A 25431-nucleotide genomic window follows, 5' to 3' on the forward strand; every position below is an offset into this window, starting at 1 on the left:
AGCTGAAAACTGGCTGTCTAGTGTGACTACATAACCTAAATGATAGAGATTCAGACTAAGTGAAAAGCTGTTTTGTCTCTTGCGCACATAGGAAAGTGATTTCCCCAACTCATAAAGCTTAAGACCTGTATGATGATTGATGGTACTAATATGGTGACAACTAGTTTAATATAGTTGACAGTGAAGAGGACTTCTGTTGAAAAATCTGAATACAGGAATTTGGCAATGATGTAATACATGTAGAGTATTTGCAAGAGTTTTAGGTTTCTGGTGTGCCTGAGGGATGCAACTCTGCTAATGTCTTATAAAAATGTATTTTTTAGGGTACAAATATTATTTATAGTCATCCTGACACATTATCCTGACAACTTATACCGGTAGCTTATTTCTACTCATTTCTCAAAGGTAGTGGAATCTTCCTGAACTGTGTTCCTGGAGATCAGAGTAAACATCTCACCTGAACACACCCTTGGACTGAGCATGCACACCAGAAGCATGTGCCCAAGACTGGTTACTCGTCACTCTCTCATTTTCACGTCAACCAAGTGGTTGGGGAAAATTTCCTGAGCTTTGTAATCCGAGCCATCCTTTCCGGATTAATCCCTTTTCATAAATATTTTTGCTCAGATTACATTCTTTGTAACCTTCAACTATCATATCTAGTTGGTTTTTTTTACTTTTGTCCTAAATCTTTACCCAAAATTTGGCTTAAAATGTGACTTTGTTTTTTACAATGAAAGTACGTAATATCTGTGGTTTTCATGTTCTAGATCAAGATCCCCACCCAATCGTGATCTATTGCATTACCTGAGTGAATCATGATCTATTGCATTACCTGAGTGGGACGTGGCAGGACAATATTTCCTGGATCACAGAATTTCTCATTTGGTACAAGATGAACTTTTGCTGTTTGGACTTTTTGGTCCACATCTTGTTTGCTGACATGATGCTCAGCTGGGAGATGCAAGCGGAGCTGTGTCACACTGAAAGGTGAAGTCTGCTTGCATCCCTCGATGGGGCAGCTGTACTTCCTCTTTGTGGGCGTGTGCGCCATTAACCAGTGTTTGGACAGGTTCTTCCAATTCTGAGGCTTCTTCAGTCCACAGGTAGGAACTGGACACTTTCTCTACAACATACAGAGAGTAGGCCACACTTTACATATCTGACATATTTACATGTGCTTTACATATCCGACATATTTACATGTGCTTTACATATCTGACATATTTACATGTCCTTTACATATCTGACATATTTACATGTGCTTTACATATTTACATGTGCTTTACATATCTGACATATTTACATGTGCTTTACATATCTGACATATTTACATGTGCTTTACATATTTACATGTGCTTTACATATCTGACATATTTACATGTGCTTTACATATCTGACATATTTACATGTGCTTTACATATTTACATGTGCTTTACATATCTGACATATTTACATGTGCTTTACATATCTGACATATTTACATGTGCTTTACATATTTACATGTGCTTTACATATCTGACATATTTACATGTGCTTTACATATCTGATATATTTACATGTGCTTTACATATTCGACATACAGTAAACTATGGTTATAATCAACTCAAAGGGACCACTAATTTCAATTCATTACAACAATCGTTCATCATAAGCCTATATACAGCATATATTCAGCAAATGGATGTGACCAATAAACAGTTTGTTATATCCATCAGTTCATTATAAGGGTGTTCATTATAAACATAGTTTAGTGTATTTACATGTGGTTTACATAATATGACATATTAACATACATGACATATGGTCAATATATTTGATATACATGTATTTAAAGATGGTTCACTTATTTAACATATTTACATATGGTTTACATTTTTGTCATTTTTTAATCGGCTTGGGTTGGTTACAACGAAAAATTACTAGAATTTTTGTAGCTCAATATATATGATTGTAATTTGGCAGGAATTTTGTTTTGCATTTGACTAATTATTTGAAGAATTGAAATTTACATTTCTGAATCTGGGAAGTACATTCGATCAGTAGAGAAAAGACAGAGACAAGCACTCGTCTCGATATTGCTTCTATGACATCCACAAACAAACAGTCTTCAGTAAACAAATATTTCAATACATAAATGATAATAAATCAGCTCAAGTCACAACATCAGGAAACATAAACAACATGACTTTAATGCCGTCACCAAGTTTCAGGTTTAATGCTTCAATCTGTTTAGAAGACGTTAAGTTGACGGACAGGGGTGTACAGATTGACGACATTAAGCCCGAGGCTCACATGGTCAAGTTCACAGCTCACCGATACACAGGTGGTTTTCTTACCAACAACTTTTTCTTGTAGTACTTATCCGTTGAAGGTTCATAGAAGAATCGCTTTGTCCCTATTAGAACTATGTCCATGCTATTTTTTGGACCTGAAAAGAGAAATACTCTGAAAAGTTCACCTCATGAAGCATGACTTAATACCCTGGAACCATTCACAAAATATTAATTTAGATCAGTAAAATATGAACCTTTTCATATGCTGGAATGTCAACAAAATCCTGTATAATATATAAGATCATAACACCCGTAGGGACCAAATATTTGGTATTCGAGGAAGGGTCTGGGATATTGTATGGAGGCTGTATATGTTTTCAGCAAAACCAGATGTATTCTTAGTTAAAACTGTAAGCCTATTTAAAAAAAAAGTATTTTTTGTGTCAACGAATTTCCTTTTTTCTAAACAGTCTGAAGCAAAATTATATTTTTCAAGCATTTTCTGGGACAATGTATTTTTTCAATAAAATACCAGCCCCCTTCCGAATATCAAATGGTCTCATTCCATTCATGTATCTCCTCCTTCTTCCTGACTATAGCAACAGTTGTGGCACTGAGCGTAGCACTAGATGGTGGTTGGACGATGGGTAAATACACTGAACTCTCCTAAACACAAGAGGATTTTGGAAAATAACAGAGATACACAGAGATTATTATACACTCATGTGTGTCATACTGATTTGACGAAGTAAGAGTTCTAATATTTCCCTTAGCGAGAGTGAGGGTAATACATGAATTCTGACACAAGTTTCGTAAAATCAGCATGAGTGTAATAATTTCTTTATTACCCAGTGATTCTTAATCCTTTTAAGCACCCTTTTTAAAAAAATGCACAGATTACGCCCGCAGACAGCAGACAGCCCCAAATCAAAGAACATAAAACTGCAAAAGCCAAAGCAGACAGCAAATCAGCTCTCTCAGATCATCAGCAAAGGCATCTAGCCATCAAATTCAGTTTCAAATCCAAATCCTCTCAACCAAACATCAGGACTTCACCAAAGGAAAACTCCCAGAAGCTAAAGACATCTGCCACCACAAACCTTTGATCAATAGAGATCAAGGGTATTACATCTCGTCTGCATATGAAGATCTAATCAAGCCATCGACTATTTTAATTAGGAGCCAATCACAACTGTTTAATCCTTATCCTTACTGTACATCTGGCTTCATTTACTGTGTGCTTCATTCCCCGTGTGCTTCATTCCCCGTGTGCTTCATTAACTGTGTGCTTCATTAGCCATGTGCTTCATTACCCGTGTGCTTCATTAACCATGTGCTTAATTACTTGTGTGCTTCATTACCCATGTGCTTCATTACCCATGTGCTTCATTTCTTGTGTGCGTCAATACCCGTGTGCGTCAATACCCGTGTGCTTCATTACCTGTGTGCTTCATTATCTGTGTGCTTCAATATCCATGTGCTTCATCACCTGTGTGCTTCATTACTTGTGTGCTTCAATACCCGCATGCTTCATTACCCATGTGCTTCATTACCCATGTGCTTAATTACCCGTGTGCTTCATTACATGTGCTTCATTACCCATGTGCTTCATCACCTGTGTGCTTCATTACCCGTGTGCTTCATTACCTGTGTGCTTCATAACACATGTGCTTCAATACCCGTGTGCTTCATTACCTGTGTGTTTCATTACTCGTGTGCTTCATTACCCATGTGCTTCATTACTTGTGTGCTTCATTACCCATGTGCTTAATTACCCGTGTGCTTCAATACTCGCATGCTTCATTACCCATGTGCTTAATTACCCATGTGCTTCATCACCTGTGTGCTTCATAACCCATGTGCTTCATTACCCATGTGCTTCATTACCTGTGTGCTTCATAACACATGTGCTTCATTACTTGTGTGCTTCAATACCCATGTGCTTCATTACCCGTGTGCTTCATCACCTGTGTGCTTCATAACACATGTGCTTCATTACCCGTGTGCTTCATTACCCATGTGCTTCATTACCCATGTGCTTCATAACCCATGTTCTTCATTCCCTGTGTGCTTCAATACCCATGTGCTTCATTACTCGTGTGCTTCATCACCTGTGTGCTTCATAACCCATGTGCTTCATTACCCATGTGCTTCATTACCCATGTGCTTCATTAACCATGTGCTTCATCAACTGTGTGCTTCATTACCCATGTGCTTCATCAACTGTGTGCTTCATTACCTGTGTGCTAGTAGTTATTCTGACTGTACATTTGGCTTCACCCAATTACCTGTATGCTACTTGTTATCTATTACCATTGTTGTCAATGTTAATCACAACTTGTATCTATACCCCAACACTTGGTTGTTGTCACACCAGCTTGATAACAGTGTAAGAATCTACATCGAAACGTCGCCATATGCATTAAACCAGAAGTTGTTATCAATAAAGTTGCCATCACTGACAACATGTAGCCTATCTAGATATATTGTTGACATCTTAAAATATCAGGAATATTGCTACACAATAGCAAACAACAGAACAGAGTACCACAACCTAGAAACCAAACTGGATTTTGTTTTCTTAATTCATTATTCCATAAAAGGGTTTATCAGCATCGCTCTTGTGACAGAAAGTTTTAAAAATAGATTTGGAACCACTTGAAACAATCATTGGACGAGCCATCACATCCATTATCAGCCGATAGGTTCTGGGGTTTCTTCGGAGGAGGAGGAACGATGATGGTGAGTATGGTGGACACAGTCTTGTTGATAAAGATAATTTGTTGTCATGGTTATGTTAGATGAGGGAAAACATACTCTGTTGGTCGTTCTGTGTAATGTTTTCTGTTATCATAGATAACGTACTTGTCTGTGGGATGTTGTCCGAAGGCTCATCACAAGCATCAAGACCTGGATCTTGTGATTTAGAACCAGCTGCAACAGAATACAGAGTTATTGAAATAGGTTCTGTAGCGCACCAGCTAACAACTTCAATTCTTCAAGGAGAAGAAAACTCATCATGATCATGAAGGCTACAAATAGTAATAATGGAAACAATACTTTGAAACTATTACCACAAATGGCTTTTTTTCTGTAGAACAAATCTAAGAGATAGCATTTGTGTGATCTTCCACACAGAGCTGTCACTTTCAGGGTAACCGTCGAAACACACAAATGGTCAAAGTTGATTGTCAATCATTTCACTCTGGGCAGGCCTAAACAACTGGCTAATATACTTCATACAAAGTTTCCTGGAAACCACAAAACATTACTTATGATTACTGTAGAAATGTCTTTAACTAAATAGAAACTAGAATATCAGAATATAGTCTCTACTTAATACTTAACCTGCATTACATTATGCATATTGCTGCTTGCAGGTCGGAAGTATCCATGGACAGAAGACTTCAGAGGATTGCATTCTGGATGTAAACAAGTGTATAGTCGACGAAATTATCTATATCCCCAATCCATTTTAACACGTTATGGTCCCAAACCAGGTAACTGACTCAACATTTCTCATAGCCCATGTCAAAACAGCTGCAATGGAAATTCTAAAATAAACATTTCTAAAACTCCTTAATATCAAATGGTACCAGTTCAGTATGTGCTTTATATATAGACATGCAATGTTTGGCAAGGAAATATTTAACAGTTTATTTGTTATACTCCATAAGTGAACACACCCTATATCAAAACTTAAATCCAACTTGTTGCCATGGAAAGGTAAAAAATAAAAATTTCTAAAAGTGCTAAATATCAAAAGGTACCAGTTCAGTATGTGCTTGGTAGACATGCAAAGTTTTGTAAGAAAGTATTTAAAGGGTTTTGAGTTACGCTCAAGAAACGAACACCACCCTCATAGAACCGAAGTCCAACTTATTGCCATGGAAATCGAGAAAAATAAAAATGACAAAAATCTGTAAATTACAAAAGGCACAACTTCAGAAACTGTTTGATATATCTACCAATTATTTTTTGGAAAATATTAAACTTTTCGGGTTACGCTCTGAGAGGAAATGATTAAGGACGGACAGACAAAGGAACGGACGAGACGAGGCCTCGACTATATTCTCCCGCATTATAAGCCAGGAGAGATAACAATATTTCTGAGCTCCGTGACCAAAGTGTTTCTCACTACCATGAAAGAAACAACAATGATCACAGAGGGGCATGGGAGGTAACTCCAGAGAGCAGTCATTGGGATACTACTGGTTCAACAACTTTACTTATATATTAAGAATACAATATTCTTAAGTCTATTTTCCATGGCTACTTACGACCTGAAAGCAGCAATAGCATAATGTAATGCAGGCTAAGTAAAAACATGTAATTTTTAATGCCTTGGACAAATTTATGCCCTTTAATGCTATTGACATCTTAAAAATATCTGATGAATTGCCACAAACAGGTTTTCTGGTGAGCTTGATCTGTCTTGTTCTTTGTGACTTACTTGGAAGTGCCTTGACAACAGGGGCTCGTTCTTTAGAAGTGTAAAAGCTGACTTTCATCGTGCAGTCAAACAACTTTTGCCCATCAAACATGGCTGAGAAACATAAGGAAGCTGACGAGGTACTCATTGTTCAACATTACCCAGACATGCACTACATCACTTGATATATTTGTGTCTAATTGGGTTGTAAATTGGGAGTATAAGGCTGCACTCACACTTCTGATGCACAGACAGACAGACAGACCACTCCAATTAATATAAAGCAAGCTGGTGTTTAGTCATTGGGTCGATTCCTTTTTCTGTAGTTCCAACTTCTTACACACATAGTTTGAAATAATTGTTGACTGCACCGAATCACAGTTTTTCTTTTCATAATTGCCTTGGAACAAGAGGAGATATACACAATACCAGGATGTCAGTCTCATGTTGGGTGGACAGACGGTGCGACTCCACAGACTTCCCAACCCGCTGGATGTAGACGTAAAATTCCCCAGATATGAAGGATACAAATGGCTTGTACAGCCTCTTCTGTTGTCTTGAACCTCACAATTGCAAAGTTGGAGTTCACGTTCTTTTGAACCTTGAGTACCTCTCCAGCCAACTGGAACACTAGTTTAATGTTCTTCCATGAGGCGTCGCTGGGCACCTGGGAAAAGGTGGAGTGAGTGAGAGTTGTCAAGCCAGACTCAAGCTATATCATGTTGTTTGCTGTTTAATGCGGCACTCAGAAACATTCCAGTTATATCATGTTTTTTTTTTTCTTGTTTAACGCTGCATTCCACAATATTCCAGCAATATCATGTCTGTTGTTTAATGCCACACTCGGCAATATTCCAGCTATACCATGTATGTTTGTTTGCTGTTTAATGCGGCACTCAGAAACATTCCAGTTATATTATGTTTGTTTTATATTTAATGCTGCATTCAGCAATATTCCAGCCGTGACTGCGGTCTATAAATAAAGAGTCTGGCTCAAACAATCCAGTGATTGACATCATGATAATCGATATACACAACTGGGATACGATGGCATGCATCACAACCAAGTCAGCGACTCTGACCATCCAATCCTTTTAGTCGTCTCTTGCAACAAGCGTGGGTTGCTGAAGATCCATAATTCTAACCCCGATCTTCACATCAAATCAACTTGTAGATAATCAAGTCAAATTTGTTTGCTGCATAACACTGCATTTAGCAATATTCCAGCTATATGATGGAAATCTGTAAATAACCATGTTTGGATCAGACAATCCAGTGATTGACATCATGAGCATCATACTTGTAGCCTGATGAATGAACCATTAGGCTCCAGAAGAACTGATGAAAGACAATGTGTTTAACAATATCCGTTTTCCACATATATGTTTGCCTGCAAAAGATATACTACATCATTTTCCTAAGGTTCATGAAAAGTGTGTTGGAAACATAAAAATGCTCCAGACTGAACTTACTGTACTGAGTGTGTGAGTGAAGGAGACAGCCCACCTCCATTGGACATTTCAAGAAATATGACATGAACTGTAACCCCATGTCTACTTACATTGGCAACATACAGAGTCTTGGAGGTGGTTCCCTTGGTGTTCAGCTTCCCACCCCCTTCACTGTCAATCCCATCCTTTTCTTCATCCCCCTCCCCATCGTTTCCTTCACCACCTCCTTCCATTCCTCCCGGCATCTGTGTGTTCTCTGTGCTTTTCTGAAATACAAATAATTTGAATAATTTACCTCAATAAAAAAAGAAATCTAATCACAAAATGTCCTGCTAGATGATTAATCCTGCTAGATGATTAATGATCCCTCTGTCTCACACACACAAATACACACACAGAGACAGCATCTCTCTCTCTCTCTCTCTCACACACACAGCATCTCACACACACACATACAGACAAACAGATGGCATCTCTCCCTCTCTCTCACACACACAGACACCTCTCACACACACAGAGACAGCATCTCTCTCTCTCTCACAGACACACACACAGACAGCATCTCTCTCACAGACACACACACAAACAGCATCCCTCACACACACACAGACGGCATCTCTCTCACACACACACACACACACACACAAACAGCATCCCTCACACACACACAGACGGCATCTCTCTCACAGACACACACACAGACAGCATCCCTCACACACACACACAGACAGCATCTCTCTCACAGACACACACACACAGACAGCATCCCTCACACACACACAGACGGCATCTCTCTCACAGACACACACAGACAGCATCCCTCACACACACACAGACGGCATCTCTCTCACAGACACACACACACAAACAGCATCTCTCTCACAGACACACACACACACACACAGACAGCATCCCTCACACACACACAGACGGCATCTCTCTCACAGACACACACACAAACAGCATCTCTCTCACAGACACACACACACACAAACAGCATCCCTCACACACACACAGACGGCATCTCTCTCACACACACACACACAAACAGCATCCCTCACACACACACAGACGGCATCTCTCTCACAGACACACACACAGACAGCATCCCTCACACACACACAGACGGCACCTCTCTCACAGACACACACACAGACAGCATCCCTCACACACACACAGACGGCACCTCTCTCACAGACACACACACAGACAGCATCCCTCACACACACACAGACGGCACCTCTCTCACAGACACACACACACAAACAGCATCTCTCTTACACACACAGACAGCATCTCACAGACAGACATAACACACAGACAGAAATAACACACAGACAGACATAACACACAGACCGATGTAACGCACAGACAGCATCTCACAGACAGCGACCCTGTATCCCACAGTACCTTGTTGACGGTCTTGATGCTGTGTGCAGGAGCAGTGAAGTTTTTATCCTGTTTACCACCAGAGCTGTACATGGCCAGCATTGTTCTTTCTGTCAGCTCAATCACACCCTGAATGTAACACACAATAGCCTGGCATCAGTTTGTTACTTCAAGAACGGGGGTGAGTGAGGAAACGGTCCCTTGTGATGAACACTCTGTATGTGTGGTCATTTAACACATGTCACCTTTCAGATCCATCAGTCATCATAATTCAATATCCAGTATTTAATATTTTATCTTGTATCAGGAATACGAGGATTGTTGTACCAAAAAGCCTTAAGCCCTCTCAGTCTAAATATGATACAAAAACCTTAAACTAGGAACATACCCTCCAAACAAAATCCAATTATTGACAATGGTCAGATCGTCATTTCGATGTAGACTCTAACACCCTCATTAAGCAAGTCATAACAGTGTTTGAATCTACACCGAAACACCATCTCGATTGTTTATAAAAAAAACTTGTCCTTGTTCATCACACCAACTTCTGGATGCCACTAAAAGAAGTTACCTTTGTAATATCCATAAATTTATATGCTTCAGCAACGCTTTGAAATCCAATAATGCCATATTCTCTGCTTTTACCTGAAATAATAAGGACCCTCATTAGGCACTGTTGGCAATGATCCAGCAACTGAGAGAGAGAGTGAGTGAGTGGTGTAAAGGCAAACGTTCGCTTGTCGAAGGCCCGAGTTCAATTCCCCACATGGCTACAATGTGTGAAGCTGATTTCTGATGTCCCTCTGCCATGATTTCAATATTGCTAAAAGTTCACTCAGTCAACTCACTCGCCCAGGTTCAATTCATTGTGTAAAGCTGATTTCTCACTCACTCATTTATTCACTCACTCACTCATGGGGTGTCAGTTAAATGTGGTAGAAAAGTGGATGTCAGAAGCCACAAGCGCTTGGATGATGCTGACATACCAGGGAACATACATTGGGATTTGAACTCATTATCACTGTATCCTGGCACCTAAAGCAGGCAAATCTGCCCTTCAAACTGTGTGACTAGGACAAGTAGGAGCTCCACACAACACCAGCAACTGTGTAATGTGATCACTTTGAATACATGTGTACTGCACATCGATGCATTCTCTCTGGTTCCAAATCAAAATAAAAAGTGAATATGAATTCTGAGTATAATGTATTGTGTTATTGGCTACACCTCATTTGCTACAATCAAACAGGGGTTCTGCAGAATCACAGTCTTCTTTGAGTGAGTGAGTATGGTTTTACGCCGCTTTTAGCAATATTCGAGCAATATCACGGCGGGGGACACCACAAATGGGCTTCAGACATTGTACCCATGTCGGGAATTGAACCCGGGTCTTCGGCGTGACGAACGAACGCTTTAACCACTGGGCTACCCGACCGCCCCTCAGTCTTCTTTGAGAACTGTATACAACCAAAACTTGTACATGTTGAATGCAGTCTTAAAAAAATCAGATCTTAGGCTTAAAAAATAAAAGAATTGGTTCTTAGGCAATGACATTTGAAAATAAAGTGCGAGCGGGTGTTGTTGGTTTTTTTTTGCTTGTTCAAACTAGTATGTAACCAAATAAACAAGCAAGCATAAACAAAAATACAAACTCATATTGCCGCCACAGCCATAACACAAGTTATGCAGTAAAGCAGGAAGTCACTGTGTGCCATACTGGATAGCATTGTTTTTAAGTACGGGGATTTTTACATCTTTTTGAAATTGGAAATTAAAACGAAACATGGGACAGACTTTGTGATGATGCAGGCAGAGCCTGAGAACCAAGACTTATTTTTTTGGCCTTAGTTCTCAGTACCGTAAAACAAAGGACATAGAGGTTATCACGCGAGTGTGTTTGGGGATGGTAAATATCCTGCATTAGGAATAAACATTGTATTTAGCGAGCCTTGGCGAGCTAAATACATAATGTTAATTCCTAATACAGGATATTTACCATCCCAAAACACACAAACGTGATAACCTCTTTATCATATAATGTCATTCTTTAATTCTGTGCTTCAAAATCGCTTTCCCTCTCTCATAAACATTACCGAAACATTGCGAGTTTTCCTGGAATGCGCGCATTAATATTTATTACGTCACAGGGTAAGTGATGTGTAGGCCGGACAGTGACAGTAGCCAATATAGTTCCAACTGAAATAATTTCTTATACAGTTGTGTAGCAACATATACGCAAAACAATTGGTTTTTATTGCCTTTCGCGGCCATCCATTGGTCTGTCCGCTAGAGTAACTGCCCTTTGTCAAAGGGAAGCTACTCTAAACCTATTCTACGAGACGTCACGGCCACAGTCAGACGTTGTTGACAGTCAGTCTGTCCTGTCATAACGTTAAGCAGTGTAGTCAGATGTACACACAGCGACAAAACGAAACAAGGTAACAATTCAAACATATTTCGGCCAAATCCAACTATTTTAATTTGTGGAAAAGGTTTCAAGCCGCAGAGGTCTACAAGCACAGATATTGCTACTGATCCCGCTTGGCTAGGCCTCGTGCCCTCGCAAAATTGTTTCTCCAAAGTTGCCAAAACTTATAAAATGCCTTCGCTACGTCACAGTTAGACACTGATTTTCAGTATATTAGACTGTTCTTTTGATAATGATAGCAATTATCTCTGCAGTTTATCCAGATTCCCGATGGTTAATTCTGACTCGATCGCCGAATGACAAGGGCGATGCCATGTTTGTTTATAAACAGTGAAAGTAGTCCCTACTTGACCTTTGCTATTTGCATCTCTATCCGCATATGACCCCAACGGATATCGTTTTTATCCATTGGCTTTATCCTGCCGAGAAACCTACCCATTATATGATAAATATCAATACTGGTCAGGCAAACTCTGACCAACCAACGACATAACTAACAAGAAGTCAACATTAGCCAATCAAAAAGCTTTTGCTTAGTGGTAGTGAGAACTAAGATCTGTATTAAATGAGATTGATGTTGGCTTAAAATAGATTTATGTGAACAATGTTTGTGATTGCAATGACCACAGATGGATTGTTAAGTAAGCAATGACATACATACATACATACATCAACAATTTCAACAGTCCCTCTGATTCTGACTTAACACACACTATTCCTGTAAGACATGGCTAGCCGCAACCTACCAGTATCATTACACTTCATTACCATTACTTTAATTGGTCGAACTCCCAACAGTGTAATCTCATCACGAATCTGAAAAGAAAAATAATAATAATTATTTGACAAAGTTTCCTGTCATCAATGCTGATTAGTTCAAGTTCTATGGAGGGTATCATATTGGAGATATACTTCAAGGGTATCATATTGGAGATATACTTCAAGGGTATCATATGAGAGATATACTTCAAGGGTATCATATTGGAGATATACTTCAAGGGTATCATATGAGAGATATACTTCAAGGGTATCATATTGGAGATACACTTCAAAGGGAACATATTGGAGGTAAACTTCAAGGGTATCATATTGGAGATATACTTCAAGGGTATCATATTGGTGATATACTTCAAGGGTATCATATTGGTGATATACTTCAAGGGTATCATATTGGTGATATACTTCAAGGGTGTTATATTGCAGATACATATCAAGAGTGTTATATTGGAAACATACTTCAAGGGTATTATATTGGAGACATATTTCAAGGGGGTTATATTGGAGACATATTTCAAGGAGGTTATATTGGAGATACATATAAAGGGTGTTGATTGGAGATATACATCAAAGATGTTATATTGGAGATACATATAAAGGGTGTTGATTGGAGATATACATCAAAGATGTTATATTGGAGATATACATCAAGGGTGTTATATTGGAGATATAAGATGTTTATGAAGTACCCAGGTTGCAATCAAAGTCTTTGCTATGGAAACTTGAAAGCACCAGCTTAACACTAAACCTATCTAGGTGCCAAGTTTGGTGAAGAAATATTGTATGGATTTCAAGATCTGCTCCAGAAAGGAGCACTACTGCCATTTCCCTCTAAGTCAAAGTCGCTGCCATGGAAATATTTCTTGTAAAGATTTTGTTAAGTTATGATATCTCTCATGGTTTTTTAGTTCTGCTCCGAAACAGCACCCATTCCTATATCCCCCTTCTCCTTCGTGGTTGGGATTATAAGTGGCTAAAAGAAGAGATCTGTCCACAAGTGTAACTTACAGCTTTGAATCCAATATTGGGTGGGATGTTCCAAACCACGAGGGTGTCTGTGGGCACCGTGGAGGCCCATTTCCTCCAGGTGAACACCTGAAAGTGCCAGTTGTGTTAGGACAATTACCTCAAAGCTTCCTCACACATTAATTGATATATACTCACCAACAAAAGAAACGCGAATACCATACATGTTGGTCAATATATGAAGAATTACTCATATTCAAGAGACATTAAGTTGGTTTGATGCAGAAACAAACATACTGGTATGTTGTGTGATCATCCATGATGCATCAGTTGTCTCTAACACGATTCGCGTGTAAAGTTTGGACATCATGTGCTGCATATCATGATACGAATAAAGACACTCTGTGGTAGCACATGACTGATTGTTAGTTTTGTCATTAAGTGGTACACATTTGAAACATCACTTCTTAATGAACATACTTCTCTACATGTTTCTATGGTTCACGTTTCTTTTGGTGGTGAGTATATATCCAGCATCATTACCATGATTAGTTAAGCATCACCTAGGTATGTAGGGTGTCAAACATGACATAACCACTGTATTGTGGTTTTTCTTGTATACTTATCCTGCATAAAAAATTTAACACTGTTCTTACTGCGGAGCTCTAACTGGACATGAATGACGATCTAACAAGCATCTTCAGTAACACTTCTTGTCCAACATGAACTCCATGATCTCAGAGTCTTCAAGTGCTTCTGTCAGGGCTGAGGGTACAGTGGGGAGGAAGACGTCAGTCACGGGAGTGCGCTTGGGTCATTCAGGATAAGTTTAAAAATACTTAGGGTGTATACTGCCCAGGGAGCTGAGAATGATTCTTGATTGGCGTTGCTTAACTTTGTTGCCTGATTTGTGACCCGTGCGCTATGCACAGGACCACGTGCCACCACGGTTGGTATCTCTGAACACAGCCTGCAGCTGCTGCATCACTGTCTGGTGCTCCGACAGCCACACATCCATACCGATAGTTGAGGGAGCGTCTAGTATAACTCCCTATCCAACTACAAGATCTGAGAGTCGGAGATCCTGAAACTTCACACCCTGGTGGAATCCGTCAAATCCGACATATCAAATCTTTGTCCAGGAATGTAATCTTCTCAACGAAGACTTGGCCATGCACTTGTTGCTTCTTGAACTGCCTAGGAGGTATAAAGGAATTAGTGTGGTTCTCCAGATTCTCGATGTCTTTATCCATATTCTCTAGTTCCTTCTGGACGAAGATATCTGGTGGTAGGGTGATAGATTCAAGCTGTCATCCCTCCATGTGACATGCCCTCTGGGGGTCTGCACCCTTCCTTGGAGGTGCCGCTGACAGTGAGAAGTCATAGTCCAATTCTGATGAAGGCCCAAGATGAAGGCTGGACGATCCTGTTGACTTGGATGGACTACCGGTCAAGACGATGGGGAGGCGGAGCAGTGGTCAGGCATCTTCCGACGAGCATGTTGCTGCTTCCTCTCAGCAATCACTTGAAGATAGGCGATGAAGTCTCTGTCTGATGGAGGTACAAGCGTCTCATCCAAGTGAGGGAAGACACTGAGGCGGACAGTCCTGCCAAAGTAGATGGGGGTCCTTAGCCGACTTCTTGCCCTCGCAGAATTTGCTCTTTGTTAGAACGTCATTCATTTCAAGTTAGGACTTCGCAGTAAGAGCAATATTTTACACTGATTGGATACTTTCATGAAATTTGAAAAATGGACGACGACTATTTAACACAATGAAAAGTGCAAGATTAAAGGTGACGGAAAAAGCTACCCAAAACACATGCTTAAAAGAAACCAGTGCCCATCCAATATCACTGCATGACAACCAACTATCAATGTGCGTACAGCATGGTTTATTCAAGATGCAACTGAGCAGTACTTTTGGAAGATGAAAATTCAATGTTTTTTTAATACTTTTATCTCTGATTATGCTGCTTCCTGGCATTCTACATATCAACTTACAGTTTTCGTGGACTGGAGGACTAGTGAGCTGTACACAGCCTTCACCTCGCACTTCAAGATCTCGACTGATCCCTGTGAAGAAGATGCATCAACATCAGCAAACTAGCACAACCTGTGCCACGTAACCACACATTGCAAAACACCCTCTCCCCACACCACTTGCTGGTGTCGTCCTCACCCACCTCACTGGACTTCCTCCACTAATGTCACTTACAAACCTAAAAGGGATATTAGCGGTTTTGGGCGGTACTTGTTTTTTCATCATAACCTCCAGGTTTTACTTTTTCCTAGAGAGACCTCATCCCGAGTAACAGGTTTTACTTTTTCCTAGAGAGACCTCATCCCGAGTAAGAGGTCTTACTTTTTCCTTGAGAGACCTCATCCTGAGTAAGAGGTTTTACTTTTTCCTAGAGAGACCTCTCCCGAGAATGAGGTTTTATTTTTTCCTAGAGAGACCTCATCCCGAGTAAGAGGTTTTACTTTTTCCTAGAGAGACCTCATCCCGAGTAAGAGGTCTTACTTTTTCCTAGAGAGACCTCATCCCGAGTAAGAGGTTTTACTTTTTCCTAGAATGACCTGGTATCAGATTTTACTTTTACCCTGATGAGATGAGTAGCCGATGAAATTTGAACTGAGTGTTTTAAATGTCCAATGTTCTAAATTTGAAGACAAGAATTGAAACTTTGCTATTATGGATGACGGGAATCCAACCCCTCGAACCCCTCACTAGTCAGGCACTCTAACCATTACATCACAGAACTGGTTGAAAATAAGTGGTTCATTAGAAGGTACCGTGTTTTGCATACATTTCCTGGCCAGATGTACTTTATGACATTTCTTTAGACTGTCGTAACACACTTTATACATAATATTAAACAAATATTAATAATTGTTCCTTTGGTGGTCAATAAGTCAGAGAAAACATTTTATATTTTCAACCCAAACCTTGGAGGCATTGTTTTCTCCTATGCATAAATTTCCACATTTAGTATTTCTATGCTGAAAAATCACAACCACAGTCTAGTGGATAGAGCACCTGCTCAAAGAGTGGATGGTTGTTGGTTTGATCCCCATCCATGTCATACAAAAGATGTTAAAATACTGTACTTGGTGTTACCCTGCCTGGTGCTGCGCATGAGGGGAAGGAAACTGGTCAGTTCGGACTCAGTATGCTGTGTCTGAGAGGGGTGTTAAACTGTGCTATGGTATCTCAGTAGACTAGCACTATGAAGCCAGCACATGTCCGGACTTCTACAAGCAGCCACACACACACACACACACACACACACAGCCACACACACACACACACATACACAGCCACACACACATACACAGCCATACATACACAGCCATACACACACACACACAGAGCCACACACACACAGAGACACACACACACACACACACACACACACACACACACACACACACACACACACACACACACACACACACACAGCCACATACACACACGCCCACTAGTCTCACCTGTCCTTCCGTCTGGATTTTCCCCATCCATTGAACTGCCTGCTTTACTTCAAAGAAGTCGATGAAGGCAACCCCATCATGATTGCCTGACAAAAATAAAGTACAGAAAACAAAATTGTAGTGTGTCCGCGTGTTTGCTATGTATCTATGTTAGTGTGTGTGTGTGTGTGTTAGTGTGTGTGTGGTGTGTGTATGTATCTGTATGTGCGAGTAACTCTGTGTGTGTGTGTGTGTGTGTGTGTTAGTGTGTGTGTACGGGGAGGGGGGGTGTTGTGGTCAGTGGGGGGTGTCTGTGTGTGTGTGTGCGAGAGAGGGTGGACTGGGGGGTGTTGTGAGTGTGTTTGTGTGTTAGTGTTATGCAGTTAAAAACAAGTTTATTCATAGTATGAAATGATTTTATTCTTAGTCTGAAATGACATACCATTGTTTAACGCTGTGAAACATCAGCTAGAATAACCATTATCATTTCTCAGCTCAAGAACATTTACACAGTTAACTTAGTGTTCAGAGTCATGTACCAGGCAACATTCGGAGTCAACAGAAACACTTGGGCCATCAAAATGCGGACTTTGGTGTATTTTTTTATATACTTTTAAATCAAATTGATCAGAAATATGTGACAAATTTCAGTATAGGGGATGTTGTGACAGACGACAGACAAGAAGCCATGACTGAACTTGGGTTTATGACAAGGAGAGCTCAACACGAGTGAGTCCCAGCATGCATCAGCGGTATACCTGTTTGACTTGTCTCTATCTGCAGATCCTTGATTTCATGATGGAAGCCTTGGAGCACAAGGTACACCTGCAACACATCATGACCATTACAATGCAGCACACTTTTCTGGTAGTTTCATCATGGTAAGCACATACAGTTTAATTATATCACTTCTGGTATGGGTTAGGCTATGATTTGTGTGTTTGTTTGTTGTTAAACGCCACACGCAATATTCCAGCTTTATGACGGCGGCCTGTAAATAATCAAGTCTGGACCAGACAATCCAGTATTAATATCATGAGCATCGATCTATCCAATTGGGATACAATGACATGCTTCAACCATGTCAGCAAGCCTGACCACCCAATCCTGTTAGTCGCATCTGACGACAAGCATGGGTTGCTGAAGACCTATTCTACCCCGGATCTTCATGGGAGTGTGTGAGTGAGTTGGGTTTAACACCACTTTTAACAGTATTCCATTACATACATATCAACTTAATGTGGGAGAAATGCCCAAAGTTATGCAGGTCTCAGATGTCTACCACCATGGTAAAACCTAGAAACATAATTGGCACAAACTGGGATTCAAACCCACAGTTATAGGTTCCTGGCATGCCCAAGGGATGCAACTCCGCACAGTTAAACGTTTGGCACATGAGACGACTGGGTTACCCATGCCCCCAAATAGGGTCTGGAGCATCTTGAAAGGACACTCTAACACGTTTAATGTCCAGAGTAAGAAAAGAACCCCTTGACATCCAGGCCCAGCTTGAAGACTACTTAATACAAACAGTGCTTCATCATGTTCATGCCGCCTCGGCTACATATCAGATAACAGTGAGTGAGTGAGTGAATATGGTTTTACACAACTTTTAGTGAGTGAGTGAATATGGTTTTAGCTGTGATATTCAAGCCATATCATGGCAGGTGACATTGGAAATGGGTTTCACACATTGTACTCATGATGGGAAACAAACCTGGGTGTTCGGCGTGACAAACAAACACTTTAACCACTTGGCTACCCAACTGCTCCTTACCCAACTTTTAGCAACACGCTGTTATTTCACAGTGGGCGACACCAAAAAAAGGTTCATGTCATACCCATTATGAGGAATCGAACCAATGCATTGCTGTCATTTGTCAAAAGGGCAAGCTATTTACATCTGACTCTCTTGTTATTCTTGGGAGACCACTGAGCATGATTGTCTTGGTGGGGACGTCCGACTTCAACTCGTTCCATTCCTCCATCGTACTGCCAAATGGAAGCTGAAAATATATTTTCAACAGTTTCATTGTAAATATTAACTCGAACTTCAGCACCAAATATACTTCCTAATTACTATATCTGGGGAGACCTCAAAACTGATTACATACATATTGTGAAATATCTCCGTATCCGAGATCAGTGAATGCCTTGCACATTATTGTAGTGATCATGATGATATCAAATGTCATTCTATACACTTACGTATTATGAGAATCATTTTTGTTTATAATGGAAAGATGAAAAGAAATATTCCTAACAAAAGTGCTGCCAGTAGCATATTTCCTTTCATGATAATCATTCACACTAACGCCTTCCTTCCCAGCCCTATATTGATACTAAATTCAACCAGAATCATAACAATGTTCTTAGGCCTTAAAATAGGATTGAAGATATTTCAGATTTCAGAAATTTCTGGGATCATCTATATGACCTGAGACCAGGGGTCCGGAAAATTTAAAATCCCAATCGGACATTTGCATTTAGGCCACGCCCCCTTCAAATAGCGTATTTTAGTACGACTTTTCGCACACATTACAAGTTTACGTATTCATAATATTATGAATTATGAATTGTTTCAATTTAAATTGTTTAATTCACTGGACAATTAATAACAAATAATATCATTTTAGATTTACATGGAAAACATACGTTTGTTTCTGTTAAAAAAACCGATCTGTTAACGTAGTGAACGGTCTAATTAATATTCATGAGTTATATTCATGAGTCTGCTCAAGTGTACGCGTTGTAACATTTGGATCGAGACTATTATCCCATATTTGGTTATCACGTGACCTCACGGGAAAAGGTTTTTTCAAACTAAAGATTTTTTTTTAAAAACAAGACAGATATTTTAATCACAAATACTAAAATATCGTTGATAGCAATAGTTATTTGAATACTTTTTTCATCTGTACTTAATTATTGACCATAAAAAAAATTGGATATCGATCGTCACAGAAAGCAAAATGGCGGTCAATCAAGATTCAATATACGACTAGCTACTGAAAACAATAAAATCTGCAAATCCTCATTGTATGTCAACCAAGTGAAAGTCGTTAGCCACGACTTACAAAATGATCGTCCAGACTTTGAGGGTTTGGCAGATCCGCTCGACTGATCTGCATCGGTCGACTGGCTGTCGTCACGCTTTCGCTTCTTGTCTGAGGTTACGTATCGTAGCATTGTGAGGATAATGAGGTACATCGATGATGCAAGGTATTTAATGTACAGTTGTAAACACCTTTCACTCAAATTAACAAGATGTTCTCAGTAATTAATCCTCCATTAATCAGTGTCAACTCAGTTTATTGCCTATTACAGTGATTGACCGATTGGACTATCATGTAGGTACGATGTATTTACAGCAATCAAAACAAACAAAGCTTGTCAGTGTAGTTAATCTTCATTGTGTTGCAACTGCAGACAGAAACTGCTCAGTCCTAACTGTTGATCATGTCCGGTCAAAATTTGAGGAATGTCCGGACAATACTTTTTAAAATGTCCGGTAAGCAATATTTTAAAAAACGGACATTTGAGATTCCCAATCGGACATGTCCGGCGCATGTGACGGTTTCCGGACCCCTGCCTGAGACACTGTTGACAATGTATCACCAGGTGACAACTTTCAAGGATTCAGGTGAGCTTCTGAAGACAAAGAATGACAAGACACTCACTACAGGCTCTTCTTCAGGCGCCCATGGTTGGTCCTGATGTCCTTGATGTCTACCTGCTCGCATAGATCTGTTGGTAAAACATGAGTGAGTGAGTGATTGAATGAGTGAGGTGAAATAGAGTTTAACGTCGATCCAAGATTATTGCACTTATATAGCGACGTGTATGCATGTGTGTGTGTGTGTGTGTGTGTGTGTGTGTGTGTGTGTGTGTGTGTGTGTGTGTGTGTGTGTGTGTGTGTGTGTGTGTGTGTGTGTGTGTGTGTGTGTGGCTGTGTGTGTGTGTGTGTGTGTGTGGCTGATGCCGATTTATAGTGCTAGCTCACTGAGATACCATGCCGCAGTTTAACATGAATACCCCACTCAGACACAGTATACTGACTCCGAGTCGACCAGTCCTTGTTTTAGCTCCTTAATGCCGAGAGAGAGAGGGAGGGTAAATGCTGCTCACAAGCAATATTCCTGATACATCAGGTAACCTGCAAATAACCCTGAATTTCTACTTTATGTACTGGGGACCTCCTTTATCCTTGAATCCCTTGAGGGGGACACACATGGGGTACTGGGCCCCTACTCTACCACAGAAACCCTACTGTGTGACACACATGGGGTACTGGGCCCCTATTCTACCACAGAAACCCTACTGTGTGACACACATGGGGTACTGGGCCCCTATTCTACCACAGAAACCCTACTGTGTGACACACATGGGGTACTGGGCCCCTACTCTACCACAGAAACCCTACCGTGTGACACACATGGGGTACTGGGCCCCTATTCTACCACAGAAACCCTACCGTGTGACACACATGGGGTACTGATCGAGCCCCTACTCTACCACAGAAACCCTACTGTGTGACACACATGGGGTACTGGGCCCCTACTCTACCACAGAAACCCTACTGTGTGACACACATGGGGTACTGATCGAGCCCCTACTCTACCACAGAAACCCTACCGTGTGACACACATGGGGTACTGATCGAGCCCCTACTCTACCACAGAAACCCTACTGTGTGACACACATGGGGTACTGGGCCCCTACTCTACCACAGAAACCCTACTGTGTGACACACATGGGGTACTGATCGAGCCCCTACTCTACCACAGAAACCCTACCGTGTGACACACATGGGGTACTGATCGAGCCCCTACTCTACCACAGAAACCCTACTGTGTGACCCACATGGGGTACAAATCAAGCCCCTACTCTACCACAGAAACCCTACTGTGTGACACACATGGGGTACTGATCGAGCCCCTACTCTACCACAGAAACCCTACTGTGTGACACACATGGGATACTGATCGAGCCCCTACTCTACCACAGAAACCCTACTGTGTGACACACATGGGATACTGATTGAGCCCCTACTCTACCACAGAAACCCTACTGTGTGACACACATGGGATACTGATTGAGCCCCTACTCTACCACAGAAACCCTACCGTGTGACACACATGGGGTACTGATCGAGCCCCTACTCTACCACAGAAACCCTACTGTGTGACACACATGGGATACTGATCGAGCCCCTACTCTACCACAGAAACCCTACCGTGTGACAAACATGGGGTACTGAGCCCCTACTCTACCACAGAAACCCTACCGTGTGACACACATGGGGTACTGATCGAGCCCCTACTCTACCACAGAAACCCTACCGTGTGACACACATGGGGTACTGATCGAGCCCCTACTCTACCACAGAAACCCTACTGTGTGACACACATGGGATACTGAGCCCCTACTCTACCACAGAAACCCTACCGTGTGACATACATAGTTTACTGGATCCTACTCTACCACAGAAACCCTACCGTGTGACAAAAATGGGGTACTAGGCCCCTACTCTACCACAGAAACCCTACTGTGTGACACACATGGGATACTGAGCCCCTACTCTACCACAGAAACCCTACTGTGTGACATACATAGTTTACTGGATCCTACGCTACCACAGAAACCCTACTGTGTGACATATATAGTTTACTGGATCCTACTCTACCACAGAAACCCTACCGTGTGACATACATAGTTTACTGGATCCTACTCTACCACAGAAACCCTACTGTGTGACATATATAGTTTACTGTGGCCTACTCTACCACAGAAACCCTACCGTGTGACAAACTTGGGGTAAAGGGGCCCTACATTGTCGTAAAAACGCATTATCTTGGAGTAATGCTTGGGAAACATATCACAAACCTGTCACGTCGCCCTTGTGTGTCCAGATCGTCCTCCCCAGGGATGAAAGAGTGTCCTCTTCCCTCTCTCACAGGATGAATATTCCAGTCCAAGTCATCAACGGACATCTCGTCATGGTGCATCTCACCCCAATCTCTAGGATCATCTGACATCAGATCCTGATCTATTGGGTCACCAAAACCGTCATCAAAATCTCTATCACTCCTCCTCATGTACCTCTGATCCCGATCTCTATCCCCAGACCTCCGATCATAATCAGGTTCTCTCCTGTCTCCTAATCCTTCATCCCAATCCCTATCGTCCCTTGACCTCGTGTCCCTTGACCTGGCGTCCCATGACCTGTCTCTCAGGTTCGGTGACCTGTCGTCCAAGTCATCGTCTCTCCAGTCCCTTGGCTGCCTCTCCAGACTTCTTCTGCCACCTCTCCCAGAGCCATCGTCGAACCCATAACCAGACACTCTGTCCTCGTAATCGTCCCGTCGTGCAACTCTTCCTTGTGAAAGCCTTCGGTACAGATTGTCCTCAAGGTCGTCATAGTCTGCCATAGCAGTGCCCCTCCTGTTGCATTAAGAGACAGAATGAGTGTTCATGGTTCACACAAAACTTGGGCCACTAAACATGCTACAGTTAAATCCTTTCCTTGGCCATTCAAAGGCAATGATAACACTTTACAGACAATTCTCAAGGCTGCAGAAGATTTATATGGACATTCTTTACTATAGTCTGTGGTAGTGTTTCTTACTTTATATCCATGCTATAGAATATATGTATTATTACATCCAAATACACTATAAAAGTCCACATACCAGTGTTTAGTATTACATCCAAATACACTAAAAAAGTCCTCATACCAGTGTTTATCATTACATCTAAATACTAGGGTTGCAACGAATACACTATGAGGCGAATACGGTTCGTATCACGAATATAGGGTAAAGAATTGAATACTAATTCACGAATACAATAACAAGTCAGCAGTTGATGTAGTATTTGTTATATTCAGTGAAACAATAACAACATAAATTATTTGACATGGTTTGTTAATCATTAATATATTATACATTTATATACTGCACTTATCCAGGTACTAGTATCTGATCAAATGCGACAATGACCAGTGACCACAATACTGTCAAATTATATATTATGAGAGTGTTGTCTTTTGAAGAGATCTATGCATATAATATGATCTCATGGATATTTTTACGTACAGGGTATGTAAATGCACATGATTGCATATTTTAATTCTTTCAAACTTTAGTGTTATTTCCCTTAAAACACTGGTAAATCTTAAATCTCCTGAATAAAATAACTTATTTCTCCCTTAACTTAAACATAGCCTCATAATGTTTATTTTCCAGTTAACCATGTTAACTTCTTAAGGCTTGCCTCAACAACATTAGACATTTGGCACATAATGTTTAAATTGTATCCTCTTCTAGGGGGCTTCCCTCAGGACTTCTAGAATGGCACTGGGTGACATGTATTTTACCAACATTATCGCTGTTGAAGACAAACAATTCGCTGGCTGTAATGAAATCATCGCTTCATAGTATCATATATATGGTCACTCACTGTTTATATCTCTACACCGTCAATACGCTGCCACTAGATCCCTTGGCCAATATACCAGAGAAAGAGAAATGTCTTTTACAAACCAAGTGCGTTCGAGCGGGGATGAAGAGTATGCTCTACGACAGCACATGCTACAAACACCGTATTCGCGTAAGCTGGGTCCCGTCTATTCTTATTACAAGTGGACAACGCGCATAGAGAGCCGGAAACCAGCTTACGTGCGCAGACAGCTAGGATCAGAGCTAAAACAGCACCATATGAAAACGGCTCTAAGCTGGTTGGTTTGTTTGTTGTTTAACGCCGCACTCAGCAATATTCCAGTTATATGACGGCGGTCTATAAATAATCGAGTCTGGACCAGACAATCCAGTGATTGACATCATCAGCATCGATCCACGCAATTGGGATCGATGACATGCATCAACCAAGTCTGCAGGTCTGACCACCCGATCCCGTTAGTCGCCTTTTACGACAAGCATAGTCACCTTTTACGGCAAGCATGGGTTGCTGAAGACCTATTCTACCCCGGAATCTTCACGGGGCTCTAAGCAAACACGGCACGAGATCAGCGAAAAGGGCACCTCAACCTGTCGAAAATTGCACTGTATCTTTATTCTAGCCGTCTGAAGGGGCGGTCGGGTAGCATAGTGGTTAAAGCGTTTGCTCGTCTCGCCGAAGAACCGGGTTCGAATCCCGATATGGGTACAATGTGTGAAGCCCATTTCTGGTATTCCCCGCCGTGATATTGCAGGAATAGAATCGCTTGCAAAAAGCGGCGTAAC

The 25431-nt window shown here is 41.0% G+C and overlaps 1 protein-coding gene across 2 annotated transcripts in view; it reads right to left on the bottom strand.

Annotated features, from left to right (window-relative positions):
* Window positions 1-24800, bottom strand: part of LOC124114741 — a 29530-nt gene extending 4730 nt beyond the window's left edge. Inside the window, exons 1-17 of one of the 2 annotated variants that reach the window (XM_046475454.2) lie at window positions 24650-24800; window positions 23075-23632; window positions 20869-20935; window positions 19090-19194; window positions 17947-18013; window positions 17210-17295; window positions 15722-15793; window positions 13762-13848; window positions 12723-12792; window positions 10120-10193; window positions 9570-9677; window positions 8270-8425; window positions 7237-7375; window positions 6730-6822; window positions 5142-5210; window positions 2340-2431; window positions 836-1126 (exon numbers count right to left, since the gene is read on the bottom strand). In XM_046475454.2, the coding sequence (XP_046331410.2) occupies window positions 836-1126; window positions 2340-2431; window positions 5142-5210; window positions 6730-6822; window positions 7237-7375; window positions 8270-8425; window positions 9570-9677; window positions 10120-10193; window positions 12723-12792; window positions 13762-13848; window positions 15722-15793; window positions 17210-17295; window positions 17947-18013; window positions 19090-19194; window positions 20869-20935; window positions 23075-23619 (2121 nt within the window). In that variant the 5' untranslated portion in view covers window positions 23620-23632; window positions 24650-24800. Of the gene's footprint in view, window positions 1-835; window positions 1127-2339; window positions 2432-5093; window positions 5211-6729; window positions 6823-7236; window positions 7376-8269; window positions 8426-9569; window positions 9678-10119; window positions 10194-12722; window positions 12793-13761; window positions 13849-15721; window positions 15794-17209; window positions 17296-17946; window positions 18014-19089; window positions 19195-20868; window positions 20936-23074; window positions 23633-24649 lie in introns of both variants that reach the window. The other variant, XM_046475453.2, reaches the window with a different exon arrangement.
* Window positions 24801-25431: the final 631 nt, after the last annotated feature.

The sequence above is a fragment of the Haliotis rufescens genome, unplaced genomic scaffold, assembly GCF_023055435.1.
Source record: "Haliotis rufescens isolate VD_foot unplaced genomic scaffold, xgHalRufe1.0.p SCAF_31, whole genome shotgun sequence".
Classification (NCBI taxonomy): domain Eukaryota; kingdom Metazoa; phylum Mollusca; class Gastropoda; order Lepetellida; family Haliotidae; genus Haliotis; species Haliotis rufescens.